General features: G+C 40.8%; 3 protein-coding genes and 2 non-coding genes across 6 annotated transcripts in view; 2 read left to right on the top strand and 3 right to left on the bottom strand.

Moving 5' to 3' along the window:
• Positions 1-18944, bottom strand: part of Btk29A (tyrosine-protein kinase Btk29A) — a 58679-nt gene extending 39735 nt beyond the window's left edge. The window contains exons 1-2 of the mRNA XM_064681230.1: positions 18516-18944; positions 15283-15559 (exon numbers count right to left, since the gene is read on the bottom strand). Coding sequence (XP_064537300.1) covers positions 15283-15531 — 249 coding nt within the window. The 5' untranslated portion in view covers positions 15532-15559; positions 18516-18944. The remainder of the gene's footprint in view (positions 1-15282; positions 15560-18515) is intronic.
• On the bottom strand, positions 3531-3603 carry TRNAK-UUU (transfer RNA lysine (anticodon UUU)). Its single transcript has one exon. It is a non-coding gene; the product is annotated as a tRNA-Lys (tRNA).
• TRNAK-UUU (transfer RNA lysine (anticodon UUU)) lies at positions 5546-5618 on the top strand. The gene has a single exon. It is a non-coding gene; the product is annotated as a tRNA-Lys (tRNA).
• Positions 18945-19893: 949 nt separating the features above from the next.
• Positions 19894-21509, bottom strand: wol (Dolichyl-phosphate beta-glucosyltransferase wollknaeuel). Its single transcript, XM_064681852.1, has 4 exons — positions 21302-21509; positions 21061-21235; positions 20591-20987; positions 19894-20350 (listed from the first exon to the last, which is right to left on the bottom strand). The coding sequence occupies exons 1-4, from the start codon at positions 21365-21367 to the stop codon at positions 20008-20010; spliced, it is 981 nt and encodes a 326-aa protein (XP_064537922.1). The 5' UTR covers positions 21368-21509; the 3' UTR covers positions 19894-20007.
• A 268-nt stretch (positions 21510-21777) lies between these two features.
• Scgalpha (sarcoglycan alpha) lies at positions 21778-23743 on the top strand. 2 transcript variants are annotated; one of them, XM_064681797.1, is made up of 5 exons: positions 21778-22409; positions 22462-22887; positions 23017-23115; positions 23212-23355; positions 23410-23743. In XM_064681797.1, the coding sequence occupies exons 1-5, from the start codon at positions 21850-21852 to the stop codon at positions 23519-23521; spliced, it is 1341 nt and encodes a 446-aa protein (XP_064537867.1). In that variant the 5' UTR covers positions 21778-21849; the 3' UTR covers positions 23522-23743. The 2 variants fall into 2 exon arrangements, with proteins under 2 accessions (XP_064537867.1, XP_064537875.1); XM_064681805.1 differs by lacking the exon at positions 23017-23115.
• The last annotated feature ends 304 nt before the right edge of the window (positions 23744-24047 follow it).

Here is a 24047-nt window from a genome sequence, read left to right as displayed (position 1 = left end):
AGAGCTCAGCACAAAGTTCTCCTTGTTAAATGGTGTAAAGTTGTGCTGCAATTGCCGCGAACACAAAAGAAAAGAGAAGAAAATAAAAGAAATGCAAAAAAAAAAGAGTAACACAATATGCGAAAGGACAACAAAACAGTTTGAAACACGAAACGTTGGGCCTGCGGAACCTTTGTCGGAGCCAGGTGAGGAGCGGGGGGAGGCAAACGGGCAAGGGAAACTGGCAAACTGCAGCTGAGACTGGAAACACCTGCGCATAATTGAATTGAAACTGTCAAAGCAAAGCGACGACAAGTGCGACAGGTAAATAGGCAAAAGCAGGCAACAAACGAGAATTGAGAAGAAAACCATGAAAATAGCGCAAAGATGAAGCGAAAATTGCAATTAAATGAGGTAAACGACGGGCGGAGTGGATAAATACATATAACAAAATGTTCTCAAGGGGATATACGATGGAATGTGGCATGGAAGGGGATTAAAGAGGGAAGGGCGGAGGATAAAGGATAAAGGAAAATAAAGAAAAGCGAAGAGGAATGATGAATGTAGGGTAATAAACTAAGGAAAATGAAATTCAGAAGAAACAAACAGAACAAATTGGTTCTGATGTGTGGAAAAAGTATGCCGAAAGTTGAATGGAAATAAAAATTAATATTTCCGATTAAAGATAATATAATGATAAAAGATATTATATAATATAATATCTGTAGCTGTATCTTTATATGTATCTGTATCGTCATCTGTATCGTCATCTGTATCTGTATCTTTATTTGTATATGTATCTGTATCTATACTTGTATCTGTATCTGTAACTGTATCTGTAACTTTATCTGTATATGTATATGTATCTGCATCTGCATCTGCATTTGTATCTGTAACATATTTGTATCTTCTAGGTGTTCATTGTATTTGTATTGTCGTTAGGTAGTTTAAAGTTTTGGAAATTGAATAAGAATTTTGCAGAAATAATAATTCCTAAATTGGCTTAATAAATAGGTGAAAAAATGAGCCCGGCATATTTTCATATTTGTCAATTTCAGAGTTTTATCAGCACACTTAAATGTGTTTAGAATTTTGTGTTTAACTAATATTTCCTGAATGACATATTTAATGCTTGAGAAAAGTAAATAATAGCTCACAGAACCTCCCACGCCTGGGACATGTTCACTAATGTGCAGCTAATGAGGCAATTCAGCAGTGCAGACAAATCAAACAACTTTAACTTTTAGCTCGATACACTACCTCCCCGCCCCCCCCTTCCCTCCCCCATCTGCTCGTCACTCTTCTAGGGGCCTTGTTCAAGTGTGGAACGCTCCGAGTGCAACCTTTCAATGTTGATTAATGGAAACACAAACGGCACTGTTGCATGTGTTGCATGTGTTTCCAGGCAGCATGTTGCATGTTCAAATGCCATCGACTTTGAGCTGCGTAACGAATTTGATGACTGCCACAAAAAAAGCCGTCCCGTGCCCCGCCTAACCCACAATGCCAGCCCGATTGATCCCCGCGAATGACAATGGGCAACGAGAACTTGAAATAGGCAACGACGTCTCCAATGATTGATAATGCGCCCCCCGGGTGTCTCCATCTCTCCCTCCCTCTCTCTGTCTCTCTCTCTCTCTCTGACTCGCCGGCTCTGACCACATGCAGCGGGCAGTCTGATTGAAAAATTGTCTCATATAAATTATAACTGTAATAAAAATACAAAAAATACGTCTAGCTGCCAAGTCGAAATAAAGCATGTACTTCAGATACAAGATACAGATACATTTTGAGGCAGCACAAGATACTCGAAATGTATCTAATAGCATTTCAATTTCACGGCTCGATGGCAACTGAAATGGAACTGGACTTAGTAAATTGGGTAAGGGTGTGGGCAACGGGTAGGGGTATGCCCTAGACAGAAAAAAACGAATAAGGAAAATTTTCACAGTTATCGATATCGATATAAATCAATTCCATTTAGAGTGAACGTATGTTTGAGAGGTTATTAAAAGTATATTTTATTTGGTTGACAGAAATAAAGAAGCAGAATCGATAAATATCGATGGGAACTTTTCGATAAAAAGTGTTATCTGAAGTGAGATAACGATACATCGATAAAATATAAATGTAATTTAATGCTTTTTGGAATTTTATATGAAGATTCTTCAAAACGTTCAACAAAACTGGGTTTGCTTGAATATTCAAATATCGATAACTATTAAATATCGATTTGCTACAAACTAATTTTGATTTGTATTTAAATATTTCAATATTGGAATGCCTTTGTTAGGCTGTTAGCTCACAGGGTATCTTCCAGTTGAGCACGCTCACTTTCAAGTTTCTCAGATGTGTAAAAATGCAGATACCGACAACAAAAGACTGGCCACAAAATTAAGATGGATTTTTCCAATGAAAATGCAACTGGAAAAACACATTTGTTCATATGCATAATTTGTGTTGTGTTGAGTTCGGGTTTGGCTTGGGTTGGGTTGATTTGTGTGTTGGATATGGTATTTCTCACATCAAAGGACATGCTTGGCTGCCTTGAGAGAACTGGCCAGTTCTCAAAGTAATTAATTTGGCGTTGAAAACGTTTCAAAAAGTATCTTATGAATGCGTCGCTAGCTGCGCTGCCGAGCTGCTGAGTCATGTCCCTTGTCTGTGCTTCTTCCTGTCTGTCTCTCTCTCCGTGTGTCTGCTTATATCTACTGTATCTAGTATGAAGGCCGCTTGATGACTTCCTTTTGCCAGTCTTTTGAACTAAATTTGCATTATATTTGATATGTGTGTGTTTTGCGTTTTGTTGAAAGCCTACGCTATAATTTTGCTGCTCCTGGGAAAGGCCGTCCAAGCATGAACTGCGATTTCACTGGAATTTTCGGATATGCCTGCTCCGCCTAACGATCATCAAGTGATCTATCAACATCATCATTATCACCATCATCAGGATGATCATCATCATGATTTTCCACTCTGGGAAAACAAAAGCGCGCGCGTTGGCGATCAAATTAACGATAAGAAACGCCTCTCTTGAAAAAAAATATAAAAAAAATCAAAATAAAACCGTGTTCACAAACTCAATAATTAAATTTATAGAAACTGAAGACAACAGACGAAAAAAATAGTCAAGCTATAAAAATTATGTTAGCTTTACGGTAGATTAGATACCCTATAAATATGCACAGCAATTGTTAGGTATCATAAATATTAAGCAACATTTTCAATCAACAAGTTCCTGGGAAAGCTTTAAAGTATAGTTCGATAAATTCCTATGAGATCGATCTTAGTCAAAGCTAATACAGTAGTCGCTCGATAAGTTGAACAGCCAGACAAAGAAACTCCTCAAATATTAGAATCAGTTTTTATCATCCATTGGGAAAATTCGAATGCAATTCCAATTCAAATTCTCTAATAGTTATATAGAATAGTTTATGTTTATGCAATTTTTTTAATATTATTTCAACTTTTTTTCATATGCGTCTTTTGTGCTTAGGCTTATAAGAAAATTCTATAAAGATAAAAAGAAAAACCTAGAAAAAAATTTGGCTCGCCCGAGCAGGGACTTGAACCCTGGACCCTTGGATTAAAAGTCCAATGCTCTACCGACTGAGCTACCCGGGCACAAATAATTCTATTACTATCACACATAGTTCTTACTCGGAAAGTGTCAGTTTTGTTTTTTCATATTAAAAAGTTTGGAATAGAAACTTTTCAAAAACCCCAATAAAATTCTTCTGTAAAACTATTTTATGCTATGTTAAATGTAAACGTTACAAACTATGTGATAAATTATAAATACCCTTTGCAAAGGGGATAACAATAATAATAATAATGAGAAAAATAGTAAATCGAAGTCAAAGATGCGCCGCAGATAACATCAGACACACACACACACACACACACACAACCACAGCTGATCAATCAGCACATAAAGGTGTGCTATGTAGTCCCCCCCCCTGCAACCAGCCCCCTGCCCCCTTCCCAGTGCCCAAACGCCTGCAACACAAGCTGTCGTATAAATATGAAAATCGTGACTTGAACGCTTAAAAAGCGCTTAAAACGTATTAAACAAACATATGGAAAACTTGTGTAAAGGCCGGAAAATGACAAAGAGCCCAAAAGTGAGGAGCAGGAGGCGAAGTTAGAGTTGGAGTTGGAGGAGCTGTAGAAGCAGGCATAATTGAAAGGTAAATGGTCGGGTAAGAGGGGTTGGGCAGGGGCTAGAGATTATAAATGCGCAGAGGAAATTGTCAGTCATAAGGTCAAAGGCAAAGGCTGTAACAGAAATGCCCAAATTCCAATTTCTAGCCCGCACAACATTACTAGCCTGAGGGAGAGAGAGATAGAGAGAGAGAGTGAGGGAGGGAAAGTGGGTCTCCTCTTGACAGCTGTGGAAAAAACCCCTACGCATAGGCATTTCAGTTTTTACCGCTGTCCGTTTGTCCCGCTTCGGTTGGCTGTTTAAATACTTGCATATTGAAGACCCCTACTGGAAGAAGAAGAAGCAACGGCAGCAGCAGCAGCAGCAGCAGCTGTGGAAACCTTGCGCGCTGCCTTTGTCTATTTCTGAAGCAATTTGTGTTTATTTTTATGTTTTGATAAATGCATTTCATGCACTGCACCGAGGAGGTCGTTCACTGGATATATATCTATATATTTATATATATATCTGTAGGTATTCCTCGGCAGAGCTCGGGCCATTAAATTAAGTACATTGGTCGCACGAAAATTGAATAAATTTCAGGAACTTAAATACTCTATTGTCCAGTAATTAAAATTGGCACTTTTAATGGAAGTCTTGAAGCTAATTCTTATTTTTGGGCAACTATAAAACCCCACAAATGATTTAGCATATTTAGATAAATATATACATATATATACTTATTCACATTAGAGTTAATGTCTTTTAGTTTAAAAATAGTTATAAGATAGAAAATAATTATGAATATTGCGTAAATATAATCACCTGAGTTATGACTTTCAAAAATGATAATTGTTCAGAAATAATCATCATAATTTTCATTAGATAATTCAATTAAAAATATAGTTAAATAAATTTATAGTCTACAATAATATTATTACATAGGGGTTCTACTTTTAACGGCTAAGAAAGTCCGACATTCCGAAAGTGTCCAGTATCCCACTCATATACTACCTGCGTGTTACCTGTACAGCTAAATATATTTCTATTTTCATTTATTCTACACATTTTTGTCATATTCTAATCAGCAATAGAGCAATCATGCAGTAAAACAGAAGCAAAAACAATGCATATTTAGTTAGTGCTAAAAATCCAAGCAGAAATATCGCATGCGAGAAGTATTTAGCTTAGAATGTGTAGACAACAAGCACAGCAACAAAAAAAACCAATTCGCTTTGTTTTTCTATTTTTGTGCTGCCTGCATGCGGCATTCATGTGTGCGCAAGAGCAGGACAGCAACAACAACAAACGCTCACACACACACTCACGCACACGAATACTCAGAACAGCCTCGTCGCGCTGAGAGCGAAGTGCGCTCTTTTGGTTTGCTCTTAAGCAGTCACAGCGCCTCGTTTTGCAAGTGCCCGGGTAGCTCAGTCGGTAGAGCATTGGACTTTTAATCCAAGGGTCCAGGGTTCAAGTCCCTGCTCGGGCGAGCCAAATTTTTTGTTTTATTTTTTATTTTAATATTATTTTTATTTATTATATATTTTTGTCTTGGTTTTGTGTGTGGGAAAATGCCTGCGGGCTGGAATTTCATTCATAAAATAAATGCACGCAACATGCTCGCAATTAGCACAGGAAGAGGGCGGCCCCCGCCAGCCAGTAGAGCACACACACGAGCAACGCCTGCGGCGGCGACTGAGCTTGTCTGCGCGACGCAGCCTATGTGCATGTCCATGTCCTACAATATGGTCACGGCCCAAGCAGCACCAGCAGCAGCAGCAGCAGCAGCAGAAGCGCAACCTGAGCAATTCCTGAGCGATGAGTGCGCAACGCCCCCTAAAACAGAAAATGATGTGCCCCAACCTGTGGCAAGACTCTTGGAGCAACTGTAAAGCTAACCGGATATGGGGCGGATGCCAAAGCGATTGAATCATTCAGTTATCGGCGGCAACATGATGTCTCCGTGTGGCCGGTGTGGCCACCGCAGGAGTTGCAATTTATACGATATATGCATGACAGATTCAACGGAATTTTTGATTTGGTGAAATTTTATATACAAGTCGGAAATTAGTCAAGGCAAGTCAGGGTTAATTTATCATCACGCCTGTCTGGACAATTGTTGGCCCGCTTTTACAGTTACACATTTAGCAGGAAATTTTCATAACGAAATTGATGTCAATGCACAGTGGAAAAATCGAACATAAATTTAACAATTTAATTGGGCAAGTTTTTATATACATAATTATTCAAGATAATTGTGTGTGCATTTTAGTATAAACATTTTTGATAAGTCAATGAATAGATGTTTTAAAATTATAAATGAATCCAGAGGAACTATTACTGGACCAATAAATTTATATTTATATATATATATTTATCAAATAAATAATGTGTATATCTAAGATTTATCGATCTGTCTATCTATCTATACTCTATCTATCTATCCATCTATCTATCTATCCATGTATCCATCTAGCTATCTATCTACCCATCCAGCTATCTTTATATTCATATATCTATCTATAATATTCGAAATTAATCCCATTCAGTTGACTAACTATTGATTCTTTTTATAACCAACAGACAATCTATATTTCAAGAATTCCGATTCTATTATAATCGGGCTTTGCTATCAACTCCTGCTTCAACTAGTTCCTAGCTTAAACTAGTTGCGAATTACAGCGAGTCAGGCGCGAGCAAAGCGACGGTCATCTTATTTCATCTTCCTAATTCTTTCAGCAAATCAAACAATTTGTGCCATTGTACAACGAACGGCCTTTGCGGTGGGCCAGTGCGACCCACAGTACGATGGAAAGTCAGAGCTGTTGCGGGCAGCTCATGAGGCAGCCGCATTGAGTTATGAACTTAAATCCCTGTCCGGGCCATAAAGTACATAAAAAAAGCAGCTAACAACTTGTGACGGCGGCTGCTGAAGAAGATGTTGTTCTCGTTTTGTATTTAATTTTCATTTTTTGTCTTTTTTTAAGATGACTCACGCGCCGCGAGTCGCGATAAGATCAATCATCAGGCCAAAGCAAACGGGCCAGAAAAAAATGAAAAGAAAAAAAAACACAAATCTTGTAGCGCTGCGGTTTTGACCATCCGTGATAACATTTTGGAATACGAAAGTAGACAAGTTTAGGAACCGCGTCGCTCTGAATGAGTATGTGTGTGTGTGTGTGTGTGGTGTGTGTGCTTGGGAACCGGCTTTGATTTCTAATTATTGGGTTTGGTTCGGTTTTGTTGCGGCGCGTGAGCTTCACATTAACGGCCAAAACAGCAGCGGAAATAGCCGAAGCGATAAACTCAATAAACAACAAAATAAAGGCGAAAATCTCGATTTCAATAGAAAGGCGTTTTATATTTAAACATAATTCCAATTAAACATTTGTTTATGAACGAACTTAAACTGGGCGTCCAAATGAACACTTGCCGCAGCGTAGGCGGCGGCAGGCTGTGCTCTGATTGGACTCTTTTGTCTGGGACGAGTTTCTGTACAAGCAGCTCTTGAGTTTTTTGCTGCAATATGCAATAACTCAATGTCCCAGCTCGTCCACGTCCTGCTGCCGCTGCTGCTCAGCCTAGGACAAACAAAAGGCTCCGACAGCAGTACAGAGGAGACAGACAGGTAGCTGGGCACAGATTATTTCACAGGCGCAATAATGAACCAGTACACAGCACAAAATATGGTGCTTAAAGTGTAAAAACATTTTGCTGTGCATATAACACAAGGCCAAAATTTGTTCTACGTGGGAACCAGAATGGTATTAACAATTTGCTAAGTATCTTGTGATTATTCGTACCCAATTCGGGAATAAAATTTGACACCATTCGGCATAAGAACTCAACAAGATTTAAAAAATATTTTCAAACTAAATGGAAATGTTTTCAAAAATTTTGAAAACAAATTTAAAAATTATTTGTCAAAGAAAAAAAGTTTCAAACATTAGCAAGCTTTGAATAGTTGTTCCGGGCTCGAACCTGGGGACGCTCGCACGCCATCGCGTCCTTTTTTTTTGTTGGCCTTAGCTTAATTTACTGTTGTTTCTTTGGGGATCAGCGCGGATCCGGGTTCGAATTCCGCAGAAGGCAGTGCTATTATATATAACTATAACTATTTTCTATATTTCTTATTTATTTATATTTTGTTTATAAATATATGAAATTAATAATAAGAATGATAATGTAAAAGAATGATAATTATTTTCATAAAATTAAAATTAATAATTAATAAAATTAATATCAATAATAAAAATAATATCAACTCAAATTATTTCAATTTAAAGTCGTGAAAAATGTAAATGATAGTCAACCTTTTCTTACGGTGTGAAAATCTATGCAACCCAAACCGCAATCCAGCCCCTTTATCCGGCACAGACAAAGCGTCGTCTGAGCTGGCGGGGGCCGTGGGGCGTGGCTGAGGTGCTATGTCGCACAGACAAATGCAGACAGTCGCTCGCCGGAGCTTAAGGCTACGGCAGCAACGGCTTTGGCAGCTCATTAGATATAAAAAGGTGGCTCATGGAGCATGCCAGGCATGAAGAAGACCCACCGCAAAGCGAGTGCATCGGATGGTGCCCGCGATGATGAATCATACTGGGGCCAGACCATAACTATACCGTTAATAGGCAAATCATGTAGACACGCGGCTTACCAGAGACAATCCGGCTAAAGGCCCCTATTGACCAACAGGTTTCCTCTCGCATGACATTCGCTTTTTTTCGCCCAAGTGTTGTGTTACCTTTTTGATTATGATTCATAATTGTTACAAGTGTTTATTGAAGGGCTTGGCCCCACTCCGAGACCAGTTCACTCCGGCTTCAGAGGGGTGCGGGGGGGCACTGCACAATTGATATGTAATGGGCATATGTAAATGGTCAAAAGTACTGACAATTAGTCAGCAAAGCAGCAGCTGCCAGTGTAGCAAAAATATAAGTAAATGTGCTCAAGTAGGGTGTGCCTGACTAGTAGATACCTATACATACATTCATCTGTACTTCAACTTCCCACATCTTTAGACTTTAAATATGGCATACAAATGTGTGTGAGTCCCAAAGACCATCACTTTACCTTTACAAATGCGTTTTCTGACAATTTCAGTGGGAACTGAGAGAGGTATCCAAACCGTGAAAATATTGTGGATCTATGTGTACTATACGAAAGCTCACATTTTAAAATTGGAGCCCTTAACTCTTATAAATTGAGGGATATTGAAGAACATAATATCCCCATCGATTTTGATCGATTTCACAGGAATAGGGACAAATTATCGATAAATTGAAAAAAATGCAGGTTCCTTTAACTTCCTTGTCCGCCTTTACAAGGTCTGCCCCTAGTCGAAGGTTAACTGTAATTATGCTTTAAATATGAGGTGCCAATCTACCGTAAGCAGATGCATTCCACTTCCCCTGCCCCCAACCGCAGACGATGTCAAATTGCTTGTGGAACAAGGCAAGCCGCAGAGCCGCAACATGTGGGCCAGGTAGACATGCTATACGCTCATTTGGGCCCTCTTCATAAAGGCGACATCTGTCATTGTCTCGAGCCGTTGCTAAAGCTTATCAAAAAACATTTTCGCTTTGGCGCCAATTTCACAAGAAACACGCGACTGCTGTTAAGTTCGAGCTGTACATTCGGGGAGCTGTGATTGGGACCACCCGGTTAAAGAAGAAAAATAAGAAAAATAAATCCTGACGATTGAATACCCTTACAGACAGATGTGCTGTATATAGCCCATACTTAAAAGTAAATTCATAAGAAATATCAATTTCTGACAGATTTTAGCTATATGTATATGTTGTCTTATATATCTTGAAGAAGAAATAAGAAATTTCATACGAAAACTTACTCTTTCAGCGATACCTATGGCAGCTATATGATATAGTGCTTCGATCTGGCCGACATCGATATATATACGACTTGAAGCGTAAAGAAGCAGCTGTACCAAATTTGATTGAGGTAACTTCATTAGGAGCCGGGTACCCACAGGTTGTTATGGTTTATGTCTTCTGCCATGTTTCGTGACCAATTTATAAGACCCGCTGTCAGGGTATAAAAAGCTTTAGCTGGCCCGCTAATTTGTCAGCATTGGCGCTGACCGGGGGAACTGCTGGCCTGTAATTCTACGAAATCGGCTTTGGGCCAGTTGCATTTGATGAGTAATAAGCCGTGCAACAGAGGCAGAGATTCATTTTCAGAGTTGGGGCCCATGAAATAAAGTGAAATGCGAGGTGATAAATTTGAATGGCTAATTGAAAATGCGGCACAATTATGGAGATTGATCAGTCGCGGGCGCGCGAGTTCCCACCAATTCCAACACTCAATGCTTCAACTTCTTCTTTAACTACTTCTTCAACTTGAGCTTCAGCTTCATCTTCTTCAGTCATAAAACCCGAAAGGGCCATAAAAACATTTTTGCCAATACCAAATGGCTACCGAACAGAATGGGAGCCCACACACGGCCCAACCGTTTGTCCATGGGCCTTTTGCGACATTCTACGCCACGTAAGTGGAGCTGCAGGGGCGAAGGGGCAAAGAGGGGGACGAGCTAGCTTGGGGTGCTTTAACCTAAGTGTAGATGGCACCTCCATTAGCTTTGCATGCAGCACATTGGCATGAAAAAAAATATATGTGCTACCTTTATTTTTAACAATCTTGACAGGGTATGACAACTATCCAAGGGCTTTTGTTGAAGCTTACTCTAAAGAAAGTGTAAGAAAAACGAAGATTCCTATATTATTAAGAGTAATTTATAATAATTTATATTAACAAAGTATAACAACTGTGTTTGATAATAAAAATAATATAAAAGTTCAATAGAAGTCCTGCTTGACTTAAAAAATGCTCGAATTAAGCACAAAATATTTAAAGCCAGCATTAACATGATTGAACTACGAACAATATACTTAAAGCAAGTATTTACATGCTCGAATAAGGCTCAAAATATTTAAAGACAGCGTTAACATGCTTGAATCAAGCACAAAATATTTGAAGCAAGCATTTACCTGCTTGATTCAAGCACAAAATATTTTAAAAAAGCATTAACATGCTTGAATGAAGCACAAAATATTCTTCTCACTTTAAACACATTCCTCTTTTGCAGGGTTTTTACTTGCTTTATGCAAGAACTTATTGATTTTATGCTTTATGCGTCTATTTTTAAAAGGTATAATAGAAGAAAGGATACAGAAGATATAACAAAGATATTATTAATTTAAATTAAAATTTATTAGGTTTTTTATAAATTGCATTTAAAAGTTGGAGACTTGAATTTAAGATATAGACAAAATCGAAGTCTATTTTTCATTCCGAAACGTTTCACCATGTTTTTCTTTTCCCCAAGTTAGTGTATTCAAAGTGCGTTGTTGCTGGCTTTGTTTTCCATTGACTGGCTTAACATGCGTTACTTGGTGTCCGGCCCTTTAGGAAAATTGTTATTTACAACCTTAATCTGCGCAAGAAATGTATTAGAGAGCAGGGCAGAACGGAGCGCTACGGTTTGGACACGGCTCCGAGCATTGGGAAGGCGCAAAGTGTTTACAAACAAAAGCGCAGCCACAATTAGCATACCAGCTAGATGAGCCATGTGGCCAAGTCGTGGGACTGCCAACTGGCCGAAGCTGCGATTTTTTATGACAGGTTAATGACACCCCGCCAAATGACTAAGTAGACGTTGCAGTTGTTGCAACTAAACTGAGCCGAGATGAGCTCAGTTGAGTTGAGTTGAGCTGAGTTGTAGCAAGGTATTAATCAGCACTGGGAGCGAGTGACCCCAATAGAGAGCACAACATGGCAGCAGCAGGAGCAGCAGGAGCAGCACATCCTTCACCCAGACAAAAGGCGTATCAATCAATTAAATGAGCGTTTGCCACACAAGTTCATCGAACCTCAAACCCAGCAGCAGCAGCTGAAGCGGAAAAACGCCAGCAACAACAAAAACAGCAGCAGCAGGAGCGAAGGGTTGACAGCTGGACAATGTATGCATGACTGAATGAATGAATGACAGGAGCAGCTCGAATAGAACAGCTATCTCAGGGATGATGAAATATATTTATATACATTTCCAGGCATTCGGAGTATAATAAAGCTTCTGATTACCTCTGTAAAACTGCGTGTCCTGACTGTCTGATTGACTGACCGACTGACTGATTGATAATTGATGTATAATAAAGCTTATGATGTGCTGACTGACTGGCTGGATCAAAGTATAATAAGACTTCTGATTAACTCTATATATACAACTGTATGTCCTGACTGACTGATTACCTGACTGATTGACTGGTTGATTGACAAACTGACTGACTCACTGACTGATTGATGGTCGTAGTATAATAAAGGTTCTGACTGGCTTAATGACTGATTGATGACCAACGCACAGCTCAGGAAAGAGATCTTTTTAAAGATCTTTGTCCCAATTCAATTTAGGGGTATTTCACACTTTTCGGAAAGTCCATTTCTTCTGGAGCAAACGGGAATCAAATGCTTAATGAATGAATATTTATATTTCGTCATTAAGATTCTCACCCCAAAACTAACATTAGAGAATACCGCCGAATCCAACTTTTGATTCTTTATTCGATGGGCTAAAAACATATTTTACAAATCGACGTGGAATTCAAGATAGTTAAAGTATAAGGAAAGTCAAAAAAGTTCTCATTTTATATTTAAGAAGATACTGACTCAACTGACTCGCAGTTGGAGATGTTAATGGAGTTGTTTTCCCTACAAAAACTCAATATTTGACCTGGCAGCTATTCTGGTGTTCTGGAAACTATATGATATAGTGGTCCGAATTGTTCGGGTGCAACATCAGCACTACCTACAGCGAAGAGAAACAGCGGAACCAACTTTTCCTAAGATAGACTCGAGCTCACAGAGTAACATGCAGAATATATGTTAATACTTTATAGGTTTAAAGGTACTTCACAACATGGCACATATCGTGACAAAGGGAGCATAGCTCCTTGCAAGGGTATTCCGAGTGACAAAATGATAGAGCGGCTGTTAAGGAAAAGGCACACCTAGAGGTTTAATCTATTTAATGTCCTTGTTGCTCGACCAAAAACATCAACTAAATCAATTAAAAACTAAAACTCAAGGATTGTAGGCTGCTTACCTAGGGCTCGACGTGGGGATAATCCTTTTAAGTTTTTCGGGCCCACGGGGTGCGGCAACAACAACAAGCGAATTGGAGAGAGCAAGAGCGAGGCATAGAAAGAGAGCGGGAGAGAGAGAGAGAGAGAGCGAGTGCGGTAGCTGGACACGAACCGAACCGAAAAAAACACTCGACACACTTGAAAAACTTTTGGTCTTTGGGTGGGGTCCGCGTTTTCGAAGTCAATTTTATTTCCGCCTTTTTTTCCGAATACGCCAAGTTAATGGATGCCGCGTTTGGATATTATTTTATTTATTCACAAAAATGCAAATATGTGACTATATATTTGATTACAGTTATTGGAAATGCGGCACACTAGTTACAAATATATCTATTTTCGGCTAAGGGTGGTTTTGAACTTGCCGGAAAAAAGCCGACGCCAAAATTTTCAAGGGTGGCACAAGCCGGCGCGCGTGCGATAAAAAGCGCGTACTATGCGATTAACTAAGACTACAGATAATATATATATGTATATATATATATATAATCTATCAAAACAAATGCCTGATTTTAGGAAGTTTGGTTGCTTTGGTAAATTTTAGGGAAATGCGTTGCTGGGCAAGGCGTTCGGCTTAATTCGTACGAAAGATTAGACACGTCCGCACGCGACGAGGCAACGCTAGAAACTCCAGAGTCCCGAGTCCAGAGCGCACGGCCACTGAACTTCGTCAGGATAAAATATGCTGGCAGGCTGGCGTGTTTTCCAATTGGAATTCGCCAAACGGGATAACTCTCCAAAAGAAAAACCGCGGGGGGAAGGGGCGACGGGTGTGTCGTCTATCGTATTTGCCGGCACTGGAATCCAAACAGCTGCTGAGCTGCCTTAGCTGCAGGGTGTGTTTCCTGCCAACCACAAAGGTCCTTGGAGACTGGAAGGATACACGAGGCAGGCGGCGCGCTCGGCAAAGCTGCCCGATTGTCGCATTTGTTTTGAAACGAAGCGTCCGCTCGGGCAGCTGTGCTCCCATTCACACTGCACGCACGCACGCACGCAACACCCCTGCACACACACACACACACACACGAACACACGCACACCTACCCCTTACTCAAGCTGTGCCTATCTGCAACGCAGATACCGTTAGGTGCTGCAATAACGACGCAATAAATGACGAAACCATGACAACAAGCCGAGACACCCACTTAAACATGAATAATAGCCAGTCATAGCACCCCTCCCCCGTCCCTCGACTCATCCCCTTGCAACACCTTCTACCCCTGCCCTACGCGCACAACATCCCTACGGCTAGCTACAGATGCCTTTGTCCCACAGGAGCTCAGCCGACAAAAGAAGCTTTTCTTAAGATAAAGAATGCAATAGAGAGAGAGAGAAGGAGAGCGAGAGAGAGAAAGAAAGAGGGAGAAAAAGAGAGAGAGTGAGAGAAAAAGAGAGTGAGAAAGAAAGAGAGAGAGACATCTATAATTTGAAATAGAAACAGAAATAGTTCCTACCAGTTTATCTTCAAATATTTCTTAAAGATCTTGAAATATTATCAAGTAGCTTTCTTGATATAGAAGCTAACTATAACGAGGAAGCTGCTCGACTATATACTACCCTGCAAGAGCTTTGATCCCAATCGGGAGTTAGCTAGTCAGTCGACTATGAAATACCCTGCAGCGAATTTGATTCCAAATACAACTTTGTTTCGCGGCTTCTCAACTAGAAACTGCTCTCAATAAATTTTGATCGCAATCACAACTTTGGCATAAAGCTGTTCGACTGCGAAAAATTTATTTTTAAAAATCATTGAATTATAAAGTTTGGTTTATTCTAAACCTTTTATTATAACAACTATTATATCATTTTAAGTTTCTCCCTTACTTTCAAAACCTTTTTAAAGCTCATCATGTGATAAATATTAAACCTCTTTGGACAAATTCACTTTACTAAGCGGAATGTGAGTGGAAAGTGAAGATTGAATAGGTATTTTTACAATTTCTAGGAGTACGCTCAGCACATTTGTAATTTTAGCTGCTGCTGTCAAGAATGTTCACTCACCTCCACATTCTCCACATCGTAGTAGCACAATGTACGCTTGGTCAGTTCGAACCAGCGATGTTTGTAGTTAACGGGCGTGAAACGCTTCTTGTTCTGGGCGCGCTTCACCATGGAGCCGCTCTTGACAATATCGTACAGATGCTCCGACATTTTGTCCATTTTGGCCTGAAAGGATTTGCTGCTGGAGCGCAGCGACAAGGACGACTTGATGCTGCCATGTGAGCTGCGCTGCATTTTGCTGCTCAACATCGCGCTGCGGCGCGACAGGAAAGGGTATCTGGAAAGATGAAGCAAGAGTTGTTAAAGAGCCATAAAGTCATGTTAATGTTATGGCCAAAAATTGTTGGCTTACAAGAGACAACGCCTCGTCACATAAATCAGTCAAGCGAACACAACCTGTGGGCGTGCGAATCTTATGCCATTGACCGCGGCCAAATCGAGTAGCCGGCTAATTGCTGTGGGCGTTGCGCCGCATCAGGCATCAATCAGAGATCCAGCTAAGAGGGGATTGAGCCAGAGAGGCCTTTGACTGGGCCAGAGCAAATCGAGCGATTAAATGGCCAATTAATTAGCCAACAGACTAGGCGGAAGACAGGCAAAAAAAAAGAGAAGCACATTCGCATAAAACTCTGCTCGCAGTCAGCTGACCTTGAAGCGAGTCCGACTTCGACTCCGACTCCAAAAACCAGTTGCAGCCTCTAGAGAACTGTGCGGAGAACTGATTAAAGGATTAGCCCAGTGTAAGCTGATCATCGCTTGACCAGTTCAACAGTTGCCAGCGAAGCGTGTGCACAAACAAACGGCTCGTTGGCACCACTTCCAATATGCAGACAAGAATAAATACGCATTCATATACAATATATGTATATATGTGCAACATAAAAGAGTGCTCGACTGGTCTATGCCCTGTACATAAGTCAGAAGCCTACACTACACTTGTGCTTCTTTTTCAGAGTTTGGAATAATTTATTTTCAAATAACTTTTGTGTTTATGAACCGATAGGTCCGATTAATCTTTTAGTACTTAGAGATGGCATTCAGGATATGCATGCACTAAAAAAAAGATCATACTCTTTAAAATGTTAAGCGGAAGCTTCATAAGAGTTTTCTGGATCTTTGTATAGCAAATGAAAAACTAAATACCAAATTAAATGTCCCTAGCTCTTATAATGTTAGAGACATGTTCAAAAGATCAGTACTTGAAATCGATATTTATCGAATTTTATAAAGCGGAGGAAGTATTCAAAAAGGGTATGCTCCTGACCTGTGTGTGTCATTCCAAATGCTACATACAAAATTTGGAGCAATTGTTTATTATAATCTTCAAAAAGTTCAAGGCTTGGATATCGATAAGTATTGAATTTGAAAAAAAGGAAAGTTATCGAAAACAAAGACATTTCTTGAGATCGGTCATACAGACAGAAACATTTCTTGAGATCGGTCATACAGACAGAAACACAATCCAATCGACACTTCAACTGATCGAGAATACACATGCTCTATGATCTACGTCAGTTACATACACATGCTCAACTTCAACATACCCCTTTTTACCCATCTTCAATAAGTACAGGGTATGCATATGAATATATGCATACATACATATGTAGAGCTATGGAATTATCGCACTTCAACAACAACAAAGCTGCATGCGGCTGCGCATGGAAATCAACAAACAAAAGCGACAAATGCACAACAACAACAACAACAACGGCAACAACAACATAAACGACGGCAGCAACAATAACTACAACGCCTGCGTCCCTCTCCACCCGCTTGGCCGCTCCCACTCCCTTCCATGGTTCATGCGTGGCACTTTAATCAAGCAGAGCGTTGAGAGGCTCAGCACACATTTACCCATAAGTAACCAGCAATAGCTATACAATTTGCAACACGCTCGACTGCGATATACCCTATGAAAAATAATTAAGGCTTGCTTAACTTAAACTTTGAATTAAGGCTTAACTATATCAGATATATCTTGGAAGATATTTTCAACTCTTATTATACTGGGAAAAGAGTATTGTGCAGCGGCGTTAGTAAATTTATTTATTTGTTTTATCTTTCAATTACATACATACATAAATAAACACATTTTAACAAAATATACTCATTGTCCTAAATACTTATAAAAACGATGCTAGTGAAGGTCTTCAATGTAAAAACCGTCGAAAGGGTTGCCATACTTTTGACTGACACACGCATACCAATGCAAATACCCAAATAGATCGTAGATCGTTCGATGAGCATAATTTATAGCTTTTTCGAAAATATTTACTTATGTACACACTAGCAATAAATTAAATAGAGACGAAGAAAATGGGAATAGACAAATACAACTGCTGTTGTTACAAAATAGCAGGGTATTATAAAATAAACACCGCAAAAGGATCGCAACGGCGACTGCGACGGCGCATACATAAATCTTGGCCTGAGGCCTGGACAGGGAATGGAGACGCAGACGTCAACGACGGCTGGGGCTGGACTTGGGATAGCAGCAGCAGCAGCGGCAGCAGACAAAAACAGACAAGAGCCAGCGCGTTTTGGCAAAGCGGGCGTGGCCATGGCCCTGGCACAAACACACATACAGACCAGCACACACACACATGAACACACGCTAGCAGGAAAGATTTAGTCGCCGACGACAACTTTGAATTTCGCCACGCAAATGGCTGCATTTAATTTTTCATGGTGTTTGCTTACTATTAACTTTTTTGCAAATGTTTTGGTTTTTCTGTTGATTGCCGCTATTTTTTGTTTTTTTTTTTTGTATTTTGTTTTAAGCATTTAACGAGGGCGGCTGCGACTGCGTTGGCGTTTGACGCGCTATGCGACCTTTGAAAGAATTTTAACGAAACGCAACCAAAACGAGTTTGCAGCTTGAAAGCAGAAAAAATCAAATGAGAAACAACAAAAAAGAAAAGAAAACAACTCCAAGGCAAGTGAAAAAACTGATTGACTGATTGGCGCAAGTTCTTATTGGATCGGTGGGGTATTCTTATCAGCTGCAAGCGCAACTGTAAAGTCTAGTATTGGTTTTCCGTTTTATTTTTAATTTTTGCATTAGCTCGGCTCACATTTCATTGTGCTGATAAAACATAAAAACCAAACAAGAACAAAGGCAATAAAAATACTTTCAAGCTGCAATGAAATTCGAGCAGCAGAAAGAGAGAGAGAGAGAGAGACAGAGAGAGAGAGGGGAAGAGAGCGGGCAATAACTGTGCCAAACTTACCACAAGTGCCGTTGATTGAGTAATTGAAGCAATGACCGATCGATGCGCGTTGAACAAACGAAATAATAACAACAAATCACTTTCGCTTAAGCGGCGCGCACGCTCAACAACGACGACGGCGATAACAATGAATGCGACGCGACCGGCTTTGACAGCATTTGCATACTGCTCTCCCTGAGTAGCAGGCGAAAAAATTATAAACAATTCGGAGGAGGCTCAGCTGTGCACACACGCACACACACGCACACAAACATATGAGGACTTCACACACAGACACGCAACAGGCGGCGATACGATTTGACAATTCCCGGAACAGCAAGTGCGTTCTACGAGCTCAAGCTAACGTCGCACGTACTTTGACTAGATGTGTATGGCAACTTGTGTTGGCGCGTTTATTTGTGTGCAACTGCTTAGTGCTAATAATTTATTATTAATAATAAACGCGCTGTTGTGCTGTGTTGCGAACGCGCCGACGCGACGGAACTTTAAAGCGTTTATCGATTAATTGGCTAAACCATGCAACCCGACAACTGATATCGATGCTGTGCAAAACGAGTACTATCGGCCGACCACCACTTATGAGTTGCCCACAGCTATCGATCGCAGCATTTGAAAATGTTAAAAAAATATATAAATATGTGTACACTAAAAAATATAGCTAATAGCCTCTGCCCACTGAACACATTTCTGAAAATGTCACATTTTTGCAAAATGTGTAAAATGCGGCCTGTACGTTTCCCCATAAGAAAACACATTTCACACATTTTTAAAAATGTCACATTTTTTAAAAATGTGTAAATTCGCCCCGAACTTTTCGTGTATTTTGCGATGATTAATCGAGATTTCTATCGATGTTGTGAAAAATGTAAACATAAACCAGCTGATATTGCAACGAAGGCAAGCGGTAACTTTAAATTATAATTTTAAATTTTAATAATCCCACAGTTTGTAACATTTAAAATTGGCCAAATCTCGCAAAGAGTCAATTAAACGGAGCCCCTACTTCGGGGCCGTATTATTTGACTTTTGGAAGGAAATCTGTGCGGCGCTTTTGTAAATTAAAGCAACTCGATCAGCTGTTTATTTAAAGAAACAGTACTTTTGCCACTCACATGTTACCGAAAACCGGTGGAACACCAATATGTAAAACTTGAAAATGTGACATTTTTAAGCCCAGTGGACAAAGGCTATAAAATACATATTATATAATATGTTATAAAAACTTGTAGTATAAAAATGTCAATTGTTAATCTACCATGTAGTCAAAGTTATTGCTCAGAGATTTTAGTATCTTCTCTAATATCTTTATATTAAATATATGTACTATAGCCTAAAAAATATTAAAAATACGTTAACTCTTTATAAGTGAAACACACAATTCAAGGTTTCTAAAATACTGTGCACTTAATTTAATAAGTTATTTAGTTTTAGTTTCAAAAGCAATTACACAATTAAATGCGCGCTCTTTGCACTAGGTTCGAAATTACATCCCTCAATTCTCCTTCTTCTGGCTAGCAGCAACCCGCCAAGCACCCACCATATATCTCAGCCAGATCATGAACAAATCAATGCCCATTTGCAACCATGACCAGAACGGTGACAATTTCGAGCCCTCAATTTCGGTCCATCGCACAGCCACCTCCGACAAGGGCAACTGCAGCCGCTCGGCCAGATAAAGCAGCTCCACGTCAAAGGCCCAGCGCTGCACATGCAAACTATTGAATAGCTTGCGCGCCGTGGCACGCGTGAAGAGCTTAAAGCCGCACTGGGTGTCCCGGACAGAGCGTACGGCAAAAATCCAGACAAGCGTGTGAAATCCATGCATCAGTATGGTGCTAAATAAAGAGAGAAATATAGATAATATTAATTAGGATTTGATAATTCCAGTAAAAGTTGAGCATACAGCCATTTCTAGCTAAACTTGGCTGTTTTCAGTGATTGTCAGCTGGAAATAGTTAAAATTGTAGCTGATTTAGCTATTTTTAGCAATTCAATTACTGCCAATTTGCACTTCGGCTATTTTTAGCTATGTTTAACATTGGATTCAGCTACAGTTGGCAACACTGACGGCTTACCGGAGAAAACTGCGCGTGGCAATCGACTCATCCTCGAGATGAGCACGTGACCCAATGGCAATGCCATCGTGTCGCCATTCGGGCGCCAGGCTGGACAATGCCTCGGCCAGCTTATCATAGTCGGCAAATTTGGTGGCACCATCCGCATCCGCGAAGAGCAGCTGGCGACCGCGCGCGCTCAGCATGCCCAGCCGCACGGCGCCGCCCTTGCCGCGATTCTCCACCAGCTCCAGCACACGAAACTTATCAGCTCCATGGATCTTGGAGTATTTCAGGGCCACGGAAACTGTTGCATCGCTGCTGCCATCGCTGACCACAATGACCTCATAGCTAAAATCGGGCTGCTGCTGGGCCTTCTCTGCCAGAAAGGCCATGCACTCGTCCAACATGGCGGGCACTGTATATGGAAAATGAATCATGTGATGGATTACTCATAAAGATCAATCAAAATATAAAAGTGGAGAGCGTACGGCGCTGCTGCTCATTGTAAGCCGGCACAATGACGCTCAGCTCCAAGGTGGGCGGGTCGTCCAAACTGGGAAATGCAATTGTTTTAATCGTTTCGGGATCCAAGTAGAACTTCTCATCCTTGTAGCGCGTTATGTTCGGATATGGCTGCGTTTTGTACAGCAAAACAATTATCGTCTGCAAAATGTGCGAAAAGTTATCAATCAATGTCGTTTGCTGTGGCTATCGCTTTTATTTACATACCAACAATGCGGCTAGAGAGGTTAATCCCAATAGGTAGCCGCACAGCTGCAGCAGTAGAGCCAGCATGTTGACAGCTAAATGTTAATTTAACTAACGGCTATCTTTGCGTTAACATAACTTTTTGAATTAGCGCGAAAATACGAAAATAAAGCCACGTATTTTGTGCCAACTTTGCGTTAGTTGGCAGCTGATAACAATTCGACGAACACAACAAACGTCTATCGATAGTCAGAATATCGATATTTATGGCAACAGCGCTGCCAGACTGCCGCATAATATCAGCCATTTTTGCGTTTAATTCGAATTTGAATTTATTATCGCACGATTTAACTATATCCAAATCCGCACATAGCCATTGATTAATAATTTATTTAGGCAAACCCAAGCGACCTAGCTCAACAGGTACTTCGGTGTCTGGCTAATGCGCGTATTTACTGCGCCTGCGCTCTCACCCGCTGCCAGCCAGATACACACTTGAACAATTTTCAGCAGCGTCTGTTTTTTGGTTTAATAAAATGTTCTTGTAAATTGAGTAATAATAATTAAAAATGCAATTACTATCACTGCTGATTGTCTTACTGGCCGCGGCCAGCTGCAGCACGTATAAACTACATTTGGAGGCAAATGTTGGCGAGCTGTTTACTTATAAAATCGAGCCGCAGCTCTTCAACTGGACGCACCAGGTGATTAGCGAACAGTTTCGCTATCGGCCCTCGCTGCAGCATTACCCGGATCTGCCCAGCTGGATGCGCTATATGTACAGCCATGAATACCATGCGGGCTTCCTCTATGGCACCCCGCCGGGCACCGCAGCTGGCAAATCCCTCAACCTGGATCTGGTGGCCCTCAATCGCCAGAACTATGAGACACGCCAGATTGTCATCTCGTTGTTTGTGGCGCATAAATTCATTACGCCCAATGTGGTGCAAATGAAAATCGATAATCTCAATTGGGTGCATCTGATGGATCCGGGTCGCGTGGAGAACTTACGCAACATATTCCGTAAGGATCTCTGGCCGAGCAGCAAAGAGGATCTGAGCGTGGTTTTCATGGAATCAGCGATTAACATGGGCGGACGTTTGCCGCTGCGGCCGCAGCAGCGTGAGGGGTGAGTCTGAGCCATATCTATATACAAAATAATCCTTTCCAATCCTCTGCAGCGTCATTGTGCACGTTGGCAGCTTTGCCCAGTTCTCGCCGCGCCTCAAGGAGCTGCAGGAGGAGGTGCGTCCGCTGTACAAGCTGCCCTCGTGCACCTACAAACGCACCTCCGTCCAAAAGATATTCGAAAATGTCGGCTTCAAACTGGACTGGTGCGCCTTCAAAATGGTGGGCATCGAGTCGCCCACCGAGGTGCTCTATCACAATAATCACGCCAGCGGCCGGCTAAAGGAGCATCTGAAGGAGCACCATCAGCAGCAGCAGCAGCGCAGCGAGGATGAACGCTGGCTGGGCATTCCACGCGAGGATGTGCCCATGCGCAACTATATCGATGAGTTTGCCTTCGCCTTTGCCATACCAGGCATGATTCTCGCCGTGCTCGTGGGCATACTCTCGGCCGTGCTCTGCTTTCAGCACCAGAAATTGTAAGTCCAATGGGATTGGGGTTACGTGGAGACATCTCCATGTCAGATTTAACAGCCGACCTACCTATTTATATAGGTATTTTCTTTTAATTTCAATCAATTTTTTTATTATCTTTGTTTTTTTATTAGTTACGATCCGTATTCCGAGTTATTCTTTGACAATATTTTTCACATATGCGAAGAGTCCTGCGCCCGAGCGCCAAACGATTCGGAAGATGAGGACGACAGGTGAATTATGATTTAAATGTTTCATATTTTATTTGCAAGCTCAATCACGTACATATTTATTGGACTTAAAAAACAACTTTTACCTTACCTTTACAGCTTCCTTCATATAGACTATCCCATGTCATCCACCGTGCAAATGGTTCAGTGCTCTGATACCAGTCCCATGCAGCCGGTGACAACGCTGAAGAGTCTCAAGGATCCCAATTTTCTGCTGGACAACACAAGCATGCGTTCCCAAAGGTATAGAGTGCAGCATTTCTTTATCCTTTTCAGTATATATCTTTTAAATTGCAGTCCAAGCAATAGCTTGTATCAGCTCGACACCGGCGCTTCCGGCATCTATGCACGCCCCAAGCCGCCACCCTATAATGGCGGCACTTTGGGACGCAATGGCGTGGACATTTGACAAACATCGCCGCGAGTGCTCTACTGTTAAAGGCGCTTCATTTAAATCAAAAGCAATACTCATAAAATGCAACTGCAAATAGCCGGCAGCCAGTATCAAGGGGCCGGGCATATCGTAATCGCATCGAATTATGCATATCTATCAATTATCTAGCGTTATGCGTAGCAAATTTAGTTTAATGTTTAGCTTTCTTGCAAATAAATAGCAATTTTGTAGTAGAAACTTAGTGCACAAAAGCTTACCTATTCAAAACACGCGCTCAGTTTAACAATGCAGCCCTGCATATTTGCCATTCACATAGGTGCGCGCACATAGCTGCTGTGTGCGAACTCCGCTGACGGGCGCATATCTTACGGCGAGTCAATGGCTTATTCGAAATAATGCTGATAGAATAAGCTGCCTGCATTAGCTCAACGATCATTCTATTCATTACTTATATAAGCACTCATTTTGTATGATAGTCAACTTTCTTTAAAGCAAAAGTTGACATATTTCAAACGCGCGCCAACCCAAACTGAGCAGCCCT

The sequence above is a fragment of the Drosophila montana genome, unplaced genomic scaffold (assembly GCF_035044405.1).
Source record: "Drosophila montana isolate Dmon_TW-CO22-7 unplaced genomic scaffold, ASM3504440v1 contig_1407_1, whole genome shotgun sequence".
Classification (NCBI taxonomy): Eukaryota; Metazoa; Arthropoda; class Insecta; order Diptera; family Drosophilidae; genus Drosophila; species Drosophila montana.
This window is presented reverse-complemented; position numbering and strand designations above follow the sequence as displayed.

Excerpts from the sequence above, each read along its gene's own strand:
- wol (XM_064681852.1), bottom strand. The coding sequence starts at position 21,367 with ATGCTGGCTCTACTGCTGCAGCTGTGCGGCTACCTATTGGGATTAACC. Across the intron at positions 21,236-21,301 it reads CCTCTCTAGCCGCATTGTTG|ACGATAATTGTTTTGCTGTA; the intron begins GTATGTAAATAA and ends CACATTTTGCAG. Across the intron at positions 20,988-21,060 it reads TTACAATGAGCAGCAGCGCC|TGCCCGCCATGTTGGACGAG; the intron begins GTACGCTCTCCA and ends TTCCATATACAG.
- Scgalpha (XM_064681797.1), top strand. The coding sequence starts at position 21,850 with ATGCAATTACTATCACTGCTGATTGTCTTACTGGCCGCGGCCAGCTGC. Across the intron at positions 22,410-22,461 it reads CGGCCGCAGCAGCGTGAGGG|CGTCATTGTGCACGTTGGCA; the intron begins GTGAGTCTGAGC and ends AATCCTCTGCAG. Across the intron at positions 23,356-23,409 it reads ACAAGCATGCGTTCCCAAAG|TCCAAGCAATAGCTTGTATC; the intron begins GTATAGAGTGCA and ends TTTAAATTGCAG.